General features: G+C 37.8%; 2 protein-coding genes across 2 annotated transcripts; both read left to right on the plus strand.

Annotated features, from left to right (window-relative positions):
- Positions 1 to 918, plus strand: LOC128102266 (olfactory receptor 1013). Its single transcript, XM_052725853.1, has one exon. It carries the CDS (start codon positions 1 to 3, stop codon positions 916 to 918), a length of 918 nt encoding a protein of 305 aa, XP_052581813.1.
- Positions 919 to 12701: 11783 nt separating this feature from the next.
- On the plus strand, positions 12702 to 13620 carry LOC128102250 (olfactory receptor 1013-like). The gene is given in 2 exon segments (XM_052725829.1): positions 12702 to 13124; positions 13126 to 13620. Coding segments are annotated over 2 exon segments (918 nt in total).
- The last annotated feature ends 2072 nt before the right edge of the window (positions 13621 to 15692 follow it).

Raw genomic sequence — 15692 nt, forward strand, 5'->3', positions numbered from 1 at the left:
ATGGAGCAGGATAATAATACAGTCAGTGAGTTCATCATGTTGGGATTCACAACAGACCCTGTGATGCAGAAGGTCTTGTTTGCAGTGTTTCTTGTTGTGTACACATTGACTTTGCTGGGAAATAGCTCCCTCATTGTGTTGATCTGCAATGGCTCCAGGCTCCATACACCCATGTATTTCTTCATTGGAAACCTATCATTCCTGGATCTTGGGTTGTCTTCTGTCTACACACCAAAGATCCTAGCGACATGCATTTCTGAAGACAAGAGCATCTCCTTTGCTGGCTGTGTGGCTCAATTCTTCTTCTCTGCTGCACTGGACTACACTGAGTGTTACCTTTTGGCTGCCATGGCTTATGACCGCTATGTGGCCATCTCAAAGCCTCTGCTTTATTCACAAGCCATGCCCTTAAAGCTATGTGTATTTTTTGTGGCAGCCTCATATCTGGGAGGTTTCATTAATGCTGTCATCATCACCAAAGATACTTTTGCCTTGACTTTCTGCAGTGACAATGTAATTGATGACTTTTTCTGTGATATCCCACCCCTGGTGAAGCTAGCCTGTGGCAAGAAGGACAGCTTCCAGTCTGTGTTGTTTTTCCTCTTGACTTCCAATGTCATCATCCCCATTGTGTTCATCCTGGCCTCTTGTCTTTTCATCATTGCCACAATCCTGAGGATCCGCTCCACTCAGGGCCGCCTCAAGGCCTTCTCCACCTGCTCCTCCCACCTCATCTCTGTGACCTTGTACTATGGCTCCATTCTCTACATTTATGCTCGTCCCCGGTCCAGTTACTCTTTGGATAGGGACAAAATTGTTTCCACCTTTTACACAGTGGTTTTCCCCATGTTGAATCCGTTGATCTACAGTTTGAGGAATAAAGATGTGAAAGAGGCTCTGAATAAATTCCTCAAGTAAATCAAGATCATTTCCTTATAAGATGCACAGAAAACACTTAATCAGGTTATTCATGTTCTAGGAAAGATGTTGCTAATCATAGTGCTATAACGTAATATAAAGATCCATGTAGTTCAGCCATAAGACTTCTGGGTGTATGTACAAGCAGTCCAAACTAGCTTACTATAAAGATAACCTGTGCACTCATGTTTATCACAGCAATATTGACAATAGCTGGGTTATGGAATTATTCCAGGTGTCTATCCACAGGTATATGGAAAAATTGTAATGTGTACAAGATAGCTTTTTACTCAGTCATAAGAAGGAACACAATTGACAAGTATTTTTTTTTTGCAGGAAAAATGGTGGAACTAGAGAGCCTCATTAAGAGGAATAAACTAGTCTCGCCAGAACAAAATTTCTAAGCTTTCTCTCATTTTTTGAAGTTAGGAAATAAATAGAAGAGTATTGAGGCTAAAGTGGGACCATTGGGAATGGAATAGAGAGAGACAGAGAAAGTGGACAGAGAAATAGTAATAGAAGATATGTGTATGGTCAAGGCACATTTTACATATCTATAGTGATGTCATGACTAAACTACTTTGTACAATTGTTATATGTTAATTAAAGTAGAAAGTAAACTTAGAATTAAAAAATAAAGATTTTGTGTAATGGGCGCATATTTCTATGTGGGTAAGTGTAGCAGGAATCTTAAAAGTTCTTATTAATAAAATCAAACCCGGGGCCAGTTATTGGGGTGAAATGCTGGATGGTCAGAGAGACAGCTAACCTCACCTGGCCAACTTCTCAGCTGATCTTGTTTCCTCAGACTGGAAGCCTCTGTGTCCTCATATCTGAATGATTCTCAGCTGAACTTTGCTGCACAAAACCTAAAAGCTTAACCAGCCAAATGCTTCTAGTTTCTGGTCCTCATGCCTTATATACCTTTTTGCTTTCTACCACCACTCCCTAGGATTAAAGGCTCGCTTTCTGGGATTAAAGGTGTGAGTCACCATTGGTTGTATCATTGAACAGATGGATTTCTGCCTCTGGAATGCCAGGATTAAAGGCGTGTGCTACCACTGCCTATCCTCAGTATCTAGTGACTTTTCTGTTTTCTGAACCCAGATAAGTTTATTAGGGTACACAATATTTTGGGGAACACAATACCACCACAGGTAAGGGCACATCCTCTATATACATAAAGACATGAGACAGGTGGATCCCAACAGCTCACTGGATAGCCAGCCTTGCTCAGTTGTCAAGATTCCAGTAAATTAAGAGACTCTGTCTCCAAGTGATTAAGTGAAATTGGTAGAGGAGCACAGCTCATGTCCTGAATATGAAGGCATGAACACAACCACTACACAATCATATATATGTACTATACACATATATACCTCATATTACACATGGTACACAGAAATAAGAAATAAAAGAAAAAGAGAGTTCTTGTTGAAACTACAAATTTTGTCCTTTTGTTTTTCTGTCTATATTAACATACGACTTTTATTCTAATAGATAAGGTTTGTAAATATACATTTATCATGAAAAGTATGTATGCTTACATTGTCCTTTATGTTGATTGCTATGTTCATAGAGAAGTGGGAACAATTTATGAATAAATCAAAATTCATATACCATGGCTACAAGCAGATGGAAATTGGTGTAGGCTACCACTTAGAGAAGAACAGCTGAGCTCCGTAACTAGCAAAAAAATGTGGTTGTCTTGTGGGTCATGGTTCACCAATATTCTAGGAATATATACAAGATTGTACCAGTAATTTGAAAAAAAGTGGACTGATGCTGAAAAGTACATTGGTGCATTCCTTATCCACATTCTCTATCCCACTTCTTGCACAGCCAACTTTGAGCCTTCTCTCCACTCAAACCACATCTAGTTTGTATTGGTCATCTAGTCTTGAGAATAGGGACCTTTGATTTGGTCCTCTGACCAAGCTGAGTTTATTTGCATAATAAGAAACATTTTAAAGGAATGTTGGTTAATATATATATTAATGTTGGTTAATATATATACAAACATATACATTTCCATAGACTCTCTGATTAGAGTCTTCATTTTATAGCCAGGTAAATCACATTTTGTTGACTAGGTTTTGTAAAGGAGACCCTATGGGAGTTTAGTCAAAGAAAAGTTTTGCTAGATAAAATACTTTGTCTTTGAAAGGAATAAAGGAGACTTGATTCCCCTTCAATATGTGGCTTCAGAGAATGGAATTTAGCTTAGTTAAAAGAATAAAATGATATTGTGTTTCCATATTATAACACTGGATAGTCTTCATCTAAGCACAATTCAAGCTTTTTGCTACAAGAAAAATATTCCCTAGTTACTTCCATCTACTTTATTCTTAAAGGATCTCCAACCTGTGGCTCATGACACAGATGCCTTGCAAAAGAACAGTGAGTCATTTGCTAGATTTAGTGAGATTTCTGAGCATTCATCTTCATAGGATCTCTGAAAATTAAGTAGTGTGTTTAGTCCTATTATTTTAAACCATATTTTATTTTATATTCAGTAATATAATTTAAATAGTAAATGGGCAGTATAATAAAATAATTTGATATGCTTTTAAACAGAAAATAAGAGGAAAATTTCACATTCTAAACCTTCTCTGGAGAACAATTTTTTTAATGATCTCTTTTCCTAAATGAGCCCATCTGACAAATGTATTCAGTGACTACTCATGTCCAGTTCCTATTGCACTATTGTTCTATGTAATTAAAAAGAAAGTTCAACTTTCATAATAATTGAATGAAGGAAATAGCACATGTTGGATTCTTTTTGAATGCAAAAAATTGTTCTTACTACTTTAATGATCAGAAAGTTGAACTTTAAAAGCTAACATTAAGAAAACAAAACAAAGTCACACTTTTCAGACGAGCAAACCTGGACACCAACCCAGCCACAAAACCTTTGACCTACAATCTCTCTTGCCTATAAGATGTGTAGGGGCAATGGTGGTGCAGAACTTGTGAAATTGGCCAATTAATATCTGGTTAAACTTGAAGCCTACACCATGAGAGGGAGCCCATGCCCTACACTGCCCGGATGGTCAGGAACCAAAGACTAGAGAGCAGAGAGACTTAAGAGGAGAACCAAGAGATCCACCCGGGGCCTAGCCATGGATCTCTGCATCCGGATCCCTCAGTAGTTGGATGAGGTTTCTAGTACGACAATTAGGGTGTTTAGCCATCCCATCACCAGAGTAGGTCAGTTCGGATTAGTGAGAATGAGGAGGGTTTATATGAGCGAGAATTGTTGAGACCAAGGTTGGATAAAGCACAGGGACAAATAGCCAAACGAATTGAAACACATGAACTATGAACCAATGGCTGAGGGGTCCCCAACTGCATCAGGCCCTCTGAATGGGTGAGACAGTTGATTGGCTTGATCTGTTTGGGAGGCATCCAGGCAGTGGGACCGGGTCCTGTGCTCATTGCATGAGTTGGCTGTTTGAAACCTGGGGCCTATGCAGGATCGCTTGGCTCGGCCTGGGAGGAGGGGATTGGACCTACCTGGACTGTGTCTAATCTACGAGGTTGATCTCAGTCCTCGGGGAAGGCTTTGCCCTGGAGTAGATGGGAATGGGAGGTGGGCTGGGGGGAAGGTGAGGGGGGCGGGAGGGGGGGCGGGAGGGGGAGAACAAGGGAATCCGTGGCTGATATGTAGAACTGAATTGTATTGCAAAATAAAAATAGAAAAAAAAAGCTGCATAGAAAGAAAAAAAAGATAGGAGAACCAAACACACAAACACAACTGGCAAAAAATAAATAAATAAATAAAAGAAATGATTCCTAATTTTATTCTGCTATATTCATAAATTGGTGCCTTGTCCAGTCATCAGCAGAGATACTTCCTCTGGCAGAAAACAGGGAGCTGGTGCAGAAATCCACAGCTATACATTACACAGAGAGAAAGCTAAGTTGGATGTCTTCAACAGATCTCTCCCGTTGCGGGTTCGGGAACCCTGCAGAAGAGTAGCAGGAAAGATGGTAGGAGTTAGAGGGGAGAACGTGGCCCACTGAATCAACTAAGCAGGCATCATGTGGGCTCACAGAGACTGAAGAAGCAAGCACAGCGCCTTCGGGCTCTACATCAGTGTTTCTGCATGTGTTATGGCTGTTACCTTGATGTTTTGTGGAACTCCTAACAGTGGGCGCAGGTGTGTCTGTATCGCTGACTCTTTTGGCTGCTCTTGTCACCGTTTTCCTCCTATTCAGTTGCCTTGTGCAGCCTTGCTACGAGGGCTTTTGCTTTGTCTTATTGCATCTTGTTTTTCCGTGTTGGGTTGTCGTCTCTCAGAGGCTTGCTCCTTTCTGAAAAGAAATGGAGGCGGAGTGAATCATCTGGCGGAGAGGGGAGGTGGTGGCAGGGGGCTAGGTGGAGTGAAGGGAGAGGAAACACTGGTTGAGATGTATTGAATGAGAGAAGAGAAGAATCTATTTTCAATAATAAGAAAGAAAACCTAAAAAAAAGAACCCAGGCAAGGATTAAACTAGAAGAAAAAAGCTTTATATTCTTTTCTACTACCCCAACAAATTCTACAGATTCCATAACTGCAGGACTATCCTCCCGAGTGCAGTCTATGAAGAAACCTGAAAGAATGCTGATTCCTCACTCACTTGTAGATTATAATTTCCCAGTGAAACTATTGTCCTTGGAGCCCTAGGATAAATGACAGGAGAGGAGGAATGTCATGGTTGAATAGTGGCAGATTAGGCAACACATACTGATCACTTACAAATCCCTACTTCTGTTCTTCCCAAATTTTAAGTGTAATAATCGATAGAAATTTTACATATCTCTCCCAAACCACTGTATACCTAAGGCTGGCCTTGAAGTGAAGTCCTGTATCTACCTCCCAACTACAGGAATTACAGACCTGAAGATCCCGTTCTTTTAATAGTCCATGCTGTCATGGTTATATTCCATACCACAACAATTGGACTCAAGTATTTCATGCTGTAATGTCACCAGCCATAGGTTTGGCACATGACTTGGCTTAAGTGTTCAATTTCTAGGGACCCTCTTGACATTAATTATTGTATCAGTGAGAGCCCTTCTTAGAATCAAATGTCCTGCTTGCAATTGACAAGTTAAGGAGGATTTAATCATGCACAAAAATGTAAAGGGAGCATAGGAAATTGAGAGTATAATGGGATAGCTTAATTTTTGGCCACAGAATTTGACTATCTGTCTCTAGGCCTATAAGGCGAGAGGGGAGGAGAGTGAAAGAAGATGACGAAGAGGGAGAGAGACAGAGACAGAGACACACAGAGATAGAGACAGAGAGACAGAAGACAGAAAGAGAAAGAGGGAGAGATGGAAGGAGGGAGAGATAGAAACAGAGAGACAGAGAGAAAGAGGGAGGGGGAAGGTGGGGGGGAGAGAGGAGAGAGGAGAGAGGAGAGAGAGAGAGAGAGAGAGAGAGAGAGAGAGAGAGAGAGAGAGAGAGAGAGAGAGAGAGAGAGAGAGAGAGATTGCTGTCTGAGCCCCTGGGAATAAGAACTTTCACCTCAGAGTCCATTATTTCTCATGTATTTACCTATTTAATTGGTACAATTTTGTAGATTGATCTCATGAGGTAGTGAGAAGATGGTTATTGATCTAGAGCAGTGGTTCTCAACCTTCATAATACTGTGACCTTTTAATACAGTTCCTCAGGTTGTGGTGACCCCTGACTATAAAATTATTTTCATTGTTCCTTCATAACTGTAATTTTTCTGTTTTTATTAATCGTAACATAAATATTTTGGAGGTTTGCCAAAGGGGTCACAATCCATAGATTGAGAACCACTGAACTAGAAGAAGTGGAAGATACCAGCACCCTGAAGAAATATGTGTGCTACTATGTTTAAATATATTCTAATCTCTACACTGAGCTATATGCGATTGATTACAACCATGGACATTTTTTGAAACAAGTAAACAGTACAGGTTGTTGAAAAATATGACTGAATACATTCCTCAGTTGGGAATCAGTCTCTAAATAAAACCTTCCCTAGTCTCACTGAGATAGACCCAACTTCAACACACAGCTTTACTTCATTGCTTTTCATTCCCCAGGCTACCAATCCACAAAGAGTTTCATATCTGAGTCTCTTGGGATTAAATATCTAATATAAAAGATCTTAGAACTAGCTGGATGAATTTTGGAGTATTAGAAGGAGATATTTTCTTTATGGTAAGTAGCATGGTACATATCATTAGAGTCTTATAAATTTTATTCTCCTTTCTTAATGCCTCAACACTTGTTTGCTTTCTGTTGCGAGAGGAATGGCAAATGTTTCTTTTCATATGCCTCTGTCATTCTGTAGCAATCTGTAAGCTTTCTGAGCTAAAAAGGCATTTAATTCCCTCTGTGTGTGGACATAGAGGATAATTTATGTGAAGGGAATACATAGAAAACTATAACTGGCTTTAAAGTGGTAGGATTATGTACTAAGAACCACTTAGCAAGGAGCTCAGCTGAGATGGCTGTCTCACATGCTGCACTAGACAATAGGTTAGTGTTTCTAAACTCAGATTCAGAGGGAATTATAAAACATTTAAATTTCTTTTAGTTTATTTTTGTTTTTCAGGAGGCAAGAAAACATGAATGGTTTTTGAAAGAATGCTAGATAGCAGATATCTCTGTCAGGCTTGTCATATTAGATTGTCTTATTAGATTGACCAGAAGAGTGTTCCCCCCTTCCATTCTTTCCTCTTACCCTCCCTCCTTCCCTCCCTTTCTTCCTTTATCCCCATCTACGCCTTCCTTCCCTCCTTCCTTCCTTCCTTCCTTCCTTCCTTCCTTCCTTCCTTCCTTCCTTCCTTCCTTCCTTCCTTCCTTCTTTCTCAACTTCTTAAATTATTTAGAGACAGGTTCATGTGTACTACTATGTTTAAATATATTCAATTTACAGTGAACCATATGCTGGTTTAGGACTTGCTACATAGTTGAGGACAATACTTATTACCCTTCAGGTGCCAGGATTATAGACACATGCCACCCTCAGCAGGCAATGTCTCTTTACTTCTAGTCAGCTGTCAGCCTGTGACTTGTTGTAACTAATGAACCCTTAAGAAAATCACAATTAAATAGTTGCTGTTTTATTCCCTATGCTTGTGTTGTGGTTTTGAACGTTTTTTATTGCTGAGATCTAGACTGTTGAGATTCTCAAAGTCACTTTGACCATCATAGCTCACAATTTTATGTATAAACTAATTAGATAAATAGCAGAAATAAGCCATAAAAGATGTGGGTCATAAGTATGAACAATTTGAAGTCATAAGTATGAATAACTTGAAGTCATAAATAAAATGTGATTGGGCCATAGAAGTATAGGACTGAATAGAGAATAATAGCAAAGGAAAAATGGAAAAATTGAGTATTGGTTCTTGAATGCTTATAATGTTAGTTTTATAATAAATTATATGACACGAACCAACACTAGCTTCTTAACATATAATATCTGTTACTCATCTGATATTTTTAAATACAATGTGTCTATTAACTAGTGCCATAATTTTATAAGAAGTACATTAATACAGAGAAGTGCATTGCATTATAGATGAGGAAATTGATTATCCTGAGGATAACTAGGTTTCCAAGGGTAACCAAGTTGTAATATCAGAATCTTACCTAGGGCGGTCTGACCACACCTCTCTGGATGTGGAGAATGTGCCATCTCCAAATTTACATAACCACTAATAATATGCTCTCTGGGCACACATTTATTAAATCTTAACAAGCCTGTCAAATAAGAATTCTTCCATCCTTATAATAATGAGCAATATCACTATGTTTCTGTCAATAGTGTGTGAAGTCAGTTTTAATCAGAAATGTCTCAGGCTACTTGAGTAAGAGGAGATTCCATGAACCACTACTTAGTGAACTTTACCATCTTGGGGTGAGACTCAGTGAGTCTTCCTCAGCCATATCTTGTGTTGCCTATGCCTTAGAATTAGGGACTGCTAATGAATGTCTTTCTTGTATTGATTCTTTTAGCAACTAGGCTATTTTTGTTTTTTATTTGCTCTTATTTGTCTTTTAAAAATATTTTATTCATTCTTTGACAATTTCATACATGCTGTATAAAATGTATCCTGATCAAATATACCCCAAATTTACTTCTTCCTCTCCCCTCAGACCCCCCACCCAATACCCTTTCCACCACCATGTCATTAAAAAACTAACTCACCGAGTCCATTTAGTACTGCCCACATGTGCTTAGGTATGGGTCCACCCACTGGAGCTAGACAACCTAACAGGGGCCATACTCTTGAAGAAAATGGACTCTCCCTTTCCAAGAAGCCATCTGCTATCTTTGGTTTCTTTATCTAGGGACTTTTTAGATGTATTAATTGATTTTGATCTTACCTCTTTATGGTTTTAATTTTTCATACAAAATATTTTGATAATATTTTTCTATTTCCAACTCCTCTCAGATTCTCCACACCTCCCTGCCCATGTAGCTTCATATTCATTTAATCTCTCCAAAACAAAAAGGAAAAAAAAGAAAATCAAAAGAACCCAGAAACTGTTAAGACAAAAAGTTTATGTTATTTTTCAAAATTACAGCAGCACTATGCTGAAGTTGAAATAATCATTTTTATTTTACAAGTGAGATTGTTGAAGCATAAGAGAACTAGATGCTGTATATAAGGTAATGATGTATATAAGGTAATGACATGTATAAGGTAATGATGTATATAAGGTAATGACGTATATAAGGTAATAACGTATATAAGGTAATGATGTATATAAGGTTAGCTGAGCTCTAGAGAAATGAACTGGGGTTTGGACAAGTCTTTGGGGTCTCACTGCTAGGTTTATTTTCCCAGTCTCATTGTAGCTGACTCTAAAGTAGAAAACTAATAGTTCTTCAGTCTGAAAGGTGGTGTGATGCTCAACAAGAATTTCACAACCCCACAGTATTTGAAAAAAAATTCTGCTCATTAAGGTGGCCATCTGAACTCTGTAGCTACTCTTTGGATTTTCTGATATCTATTTCTAAAGAATATAGGATACTCATGTTTAATTATGACATTGAATATTGGATAAGAAACAATTAATTTAGGGGTTATGGCATGATTAGATATGACTAGAATGAGGATTTGATTGAAATTCTTCTTGAGTCTGTTCATCCTCTCAGGAAACATGATTCATGGACTTTGTAAAAGACACAGAACAGTGAGCAGTGAAAAACAGTTAACGAAACATGCCCTTCATGGTTTGGTGTTCTCCGTAGTGAGGGCAGACACCAAACTATATGATTAATTGGTTTTGTGGTTGGTTATTTGTTGAGTGTTCTATAGAAGAAAAGAAAAACATGGAAGGAAGTGAAAAGCATTTGGGGTGTGAGGTATGTATCCCATTACCGATCTTTTCAACTCCGCAACTCTCTTCACATCACATATTTATGAGCAATTATAATGGACAAAATAAATTTCTTAGCAGAGTGGGCATCCAGTGAAAGTATTTTGACATTTAAATCCCTTTGACCCACAGATACAGTAAGCCTGTGTAAATTGTTGTGCCTTATTCTCTGTGGCAAATGCAGCCTGCAAAATATTTCCTTGAGGACATCATTTCAGAACTGTCCCACGCCCACCTTGCTAGATTATCAGCTTGATAGATTATCAACTACTCTCATGAGAGGATGGTAGACCGGGATGAGAGATCTGGAACCTAAGGTTATTTGCTCATTTCTTCAAGATGTGAGGAACAGCAAGATCTCTTAAAAAGTGGGAAAATGAAGCCGGGCGGTGGTGGCGCATGCCTTTAATCCCAGCACTCGGGAGGCAGAGGCAGGCAGATCTCTGTGAGTTCGAGGCCAGCCTGGGCTACCAAGTGAGTTCCAGGAAAAGGCGCAAAGCTACACAGAGAAACCCTGTCTCGAAAAAACCAAAAAAAAAAAAAAAAAAAAAGTGGGGAAATGATTGTCATGGCTGGAGATGCTTTAGGGTAATTTACTACAGCAGAAGGAGCAGAGAGCATTTTTAGAGTCTAAGTTTAGTATTCAGCTCTGCTCTGGCCTTGACTTGTGACCCCAGAGTCTTCCAGCTTCTCCACTAGAGTCTATTTTCAGCATTCATAGTATCCTCATTGGACTGGAATAAGACACACCAGAACATTATTTTCTAGTACTTAAATTTTAGTATTTACTTTTCTCTAGTTCTAGGAGAGATTTTTTTCAGCCACAGATCAGTATAGAAATATAATGAGTGAATTCACTTTTCTGTACAAAGCATAGCACTTGGAATACAGTAAGAGTTCAAAAATGATAGGAACCACTACATATTGGAAAGGTTTTTGGAAGATGGGTCATATGGGTCCATTGCTGCATTGCTGTCACCAGGGGAGAGCTGATGAACAGCTGAGCCTTGTAGGATAGACCCGGGATTATGATCCATGTAGATCAAATCAGATCCTTTTAATATTTTTTTCTTCTCATTGAATTCCGTACTGGAGATATGGGGATACAAAGGAGACATACATAATGTAAGGAGTTTAGGCTCTCTCTTCTAAAACCTTAAGTAGAAATCCTATTTATTTGTTGATATCAGCTTGATTTGTCTGATATATGTTCCTATACTTGCAAAATGAAGATAATGTTGCCTTGTTGTGCTTGGGTTATCATAACACGATGCCATATAGTGGTGTCTTCAACAATATACCATTATTTTTTTCAGACATTTACAGGTTGGATGAAGTCCAAGATCAAGGTGAATACATGGTTATCTTTTAATGAGATCCATTTCACAAGTTAAAAGTGTCCATCTGAGAGAAAGAAAGATATTGAGGGAAGGAAGGGGGGAAGAAGGGAGAAAACAGGAGAGGGAAAGGGAAAGGGATAGAGAGAGGGTATATTTTCTTCTCATCAAGCCACTTATCTATGCAGATTAGGGAATCAACTTTGTCTTCTTGAATTTCATCCTTTTTTCAAATGTAGTCACATTGGGTCCATCAAACAAAGTGGAGGACACAAGTGCAGATTAAGTATCAACACAATAATGTTAATGTGTACAAATAAGATAACTTAAATGTCAAGACTGGCTTGGAACACACAAGCCCCTTTCAAACTCTAACCACTTAAAATTTTATTTTTTGTATATATGTGAAAATGCTCATGTGGGTGAGGGGGCATTGTGGGAATGGGTGCAGATGCCCATGTTGCATGTGTGGAGGTCAGAGGGCAACTTTTGCTGTTGTTCCTCAGGAGCAATCTGGCTTGCAATTTTTTTTAGACTGTGTCTCTCACTGGCCTAGAAGCTATCAAGTAGGCTATGCTGGGACCAGTGAACCAGAGGGATCTTTTTGCTTTGGCTTCTTTAGAACTTAGATGACAAGTATGTACCCCAGTGTCCCATTTGTTTTGTTTTCAAGTTGCTTCTTGGTATCTGCCTAAGGTCTTCATGCTTACAAGGCAAGCACCTCAGCAAATGAGCTGTGCTCCAGTATTTGGTAGTAATTTTCTAATTAGGAAATAACCCAAATCTTATCCAATCAAAATGATTGTCATTTAATTGAGTGTCCCAGATATTACTGAATCCATACTTTTTCTATTTTTCTTTTATTGAAAATAGATTTTTTTCATACACTACATCTCGATTACTGTTTCCTCTCCTCTAACTCCTGTGAGTCTCCTCACCTCCTCTTCCATTTGAATATGTACCCTTCTTTCTTACTTACTATTTTTGAAATTTTATTTATTGAACATAGTTTTCCATTTATTCAGCATACTGTATCAAGCTGAACTCTAATTTTATTTACTCCCAGGTGAGATTTCCTAGTGCCATGGAACAATATAATAATACAGTGGTTGAGTTTATCCTGGTGGGATTCACAACAGACCCTGTGATGCAGCTAGTCCTGTTTGTAATTTTCCTTGCTGTGTATGCATTAACTGTGTTAGGAAACAGCACCCTTATTGTCTTGATCTGCAATGACTCCCGACTCCACACACCCATGTATTTCTTCATTGGAAATCTGTCTTTCCTGGATCTTGGATTGTCCACAGTCTACACTCCAAAGATTTTAGTCACATGCATCTCTGAAGACAAGAGCATCTCCTTTGTTGGCTGTGTGGCTCAGTTCTTCTTCTCTGCTGGACTTGGGTATACTGAGTGTTACCTTTTAGCTGCCATGGCTTATGACCGCTATGTGGCCATCTCAAAGCCTCTGCTTTATTCACAAGCCATGTCCTTAAAGCTATGTGTATTTTTTTGTGGCAGCCTCATATCTGGGGGGTTTAATTAACTCTGTCATCATCACCAAAGACACTTTTGCCTTGACTTTCTGCAGTGACAATGTAATTGATGACTTTTTCTGTGATATCCCACCCCTGGTGAAGCTAGCCTGTGGCAAGAAGGACAGCTTCCAGTCTGTGTTGTTTTTCCTCTTGACTTCCAATGTCATCATCCCCATTGTGTTCATCCTGGCCTCTTATCTTTTCATCATTGCCACAATCCTGAGGATCCGCTCCACTCAGGGCCGCCTCAAGGCCTTCTCCACCTGCTCCTCCCACCTCATCTCTGTGACCTTGTACTATGGCTCCATTCTCTACATTTATGCTCGTCCCCGGTCCAGTTACTCTTTGGATAGGGACAAAATTGTTTCGACCTTTTACACAGTGGTTTTCCCTATGTTGAATCCCTTGATCTACAGCCTGAGGAATAAAGATGTAAAAGAGGCTCTGAATAAATTGTTCAAATAATCAAAATCATCTTCTACAGAGAAGTAAATATGAGTTTGATAGGCAAATTGTATGTATAGTAGTGCTTCTTCTATTGCATGTTATGCTCATGAATTTTTATGATATTAGTTATTTGAAATACACCTTTGAGAAGGACAGTTCAAATGATCCCATATGAAAAATTAGAACAATTCATGAGATAATATTTGAAAACAAAATATGTATATTTGAATTAATTTCTATGGTATTATTGAAAGCAAATAAACAAAATACTAATTCTCTCAAAGTCTTTTCTACCTTCATAAAATTACGTATTCTATTCTGTTTTCCTTTAACTAAAGTTAGGTTGACAGTTTCTATAGAATAGAATCATTAAATTTCTAGTCCAATTCATTGTAGGTGTTCCTAGTGCTTTCTCCACATTTGGATCTTGTCTGTTTTCTATCATATTGTACTATGGTTGAGTTCTCCTCATTTAATCCCTACCATTCCCAATCTTTGCAACAGAATGCGCATAAAGTAATAGCTATGTTCCAGACTTTGGTGGTTCTAATGTGAAACTACATATTCTATAGCTTAAACAAATTAAACATGTTGAAGATGCATTGAGGCCAATCTTAGGTGGTAAAATAATTTTGTAAAATCAAAAAATTTGTAAAAAAGATTTTTTTCAAAACTGTTTATTGCTGTGTACCTGTTTTTATCCTACATTCTCAGATATAATTAAATATATAAACAAAAAATTGTCATCACAATAAATGATATTGTATTATTATTTTTTGAATTGGCATTATTATAATTTAATATGTTGTTAAATAGTTGATGCTTGGGAATTTAAAAAAACCTGTGTACTTTTACTAAACTTTATTGAAGTATATTTTATGTCTACAATTGTATATGCATATAATAAGTAACACAAGGTTTGGATATACTTTGTGAGTGTACTAACATGAAGTTAGTATAGCCACCACCTTCTATGCTATTAATGTTTTGGTCAAACAATTTATAATCCATCTAGCCCATTTCAACAATCTAAACTGGTATTTGTTTAGTGTGTTTTATGCTAAACACATTTCAAAATTTTTCATTTGGCAAAACTTAAATTATTATTTATTTGCCCCCCAAACTGTTCTTTCTAGCCATGCCAAGTTCCAGAATCTACTACTATAATCTAGACTTAGTTTTATTATTTTTACCTCATACATATCTGAGTTCATGCAGTATGTGCCTTTTGCACCCAGACAAATTCATATGACATACATCCCCTAGTGCAATCTGTATTGCTGAAAAATTTGGCAAGATTTACTCCTTTAGAAAGTCGAAGTGTGTGTGTGTGTGTGTGTGTGTGTGTGTGTGTGTGTGTGTGTGTGTGTGTGTATGGTGCCTTAAATAAAATGCTCAATGGACACAGAGTTTTTCCATACCTGGGCTCTTCTGATGCTGCTGAAATGAACACAAAAGTCCAATATCTGTTGAGATATGGATTTTATTTACACTGAACACACAGCCAAAAGTGAGATTGTTGAGCTGTATTGTAGTTTATTTTAATATTTTGAGGAATCTTCATGCTGTTTGTCATAATGATTATAACTTGTGTTCCCATCACTGATTTGCAGGGCTTCCCTCCCTTTCAAACCCCCACCAACACTTCTTTTCTGTGTCATTTGTATTTCAGCTATTCTAACATGTATGAAATATATATCATTAGCATTTCAAAATCTGTGTTAATTATCCTTTTTCTATTACACACTATGTGTCATGCATATGTGCTTTAATTTATTTGGGTAGTAACGTTTGATTAGACATTTTTTTCCCTTTTTGTTTTTGTTTTGTTTTTACTACACATGCACTATCATATAATTGGAATAATGAGAATGTAAAGAGGAAGACACAAATATTTTACATTTTCATTATGGCTTGTGTCTATAATATTTAAGTCCATAAGTGAGATTAATATATGTTGTTATCAATCATCATCAGTAGTAAATTAAATTATTCCAAATAATGTGCAGGTAAAGAATCACGAACATGAATCTGGTACATTTAGCTCTAAAGGTATTTGGCCCACTCATTAGAAGGGAGGATATTAAAAA

This window comes from Peromyscus californicus, unplaced genomic scaffold (genome assembly GCF_007827085.1).
Source record: "Peromyscus californicus insignis strain IS unplaced genomic scaffold, ASM782708v3 Scaffold_7__1_contigs__length_154581171, whole genome shotgun sequence".
NCBI lineage: Eukaryota > Metazoa > Chordata > Mammalia > Rodentia > Cricetidae > Peromyscus > Peromyscus californicus.

Excerpts from the sequence above, each read along its gene's own strand:
- LOC128102266 (XM_052725853.1), top strand. The coding sequence starts at position 1 with ATGGAGCAGGATAATAATACAGTCAGTGAGTTCATCATGTTGGGATTC.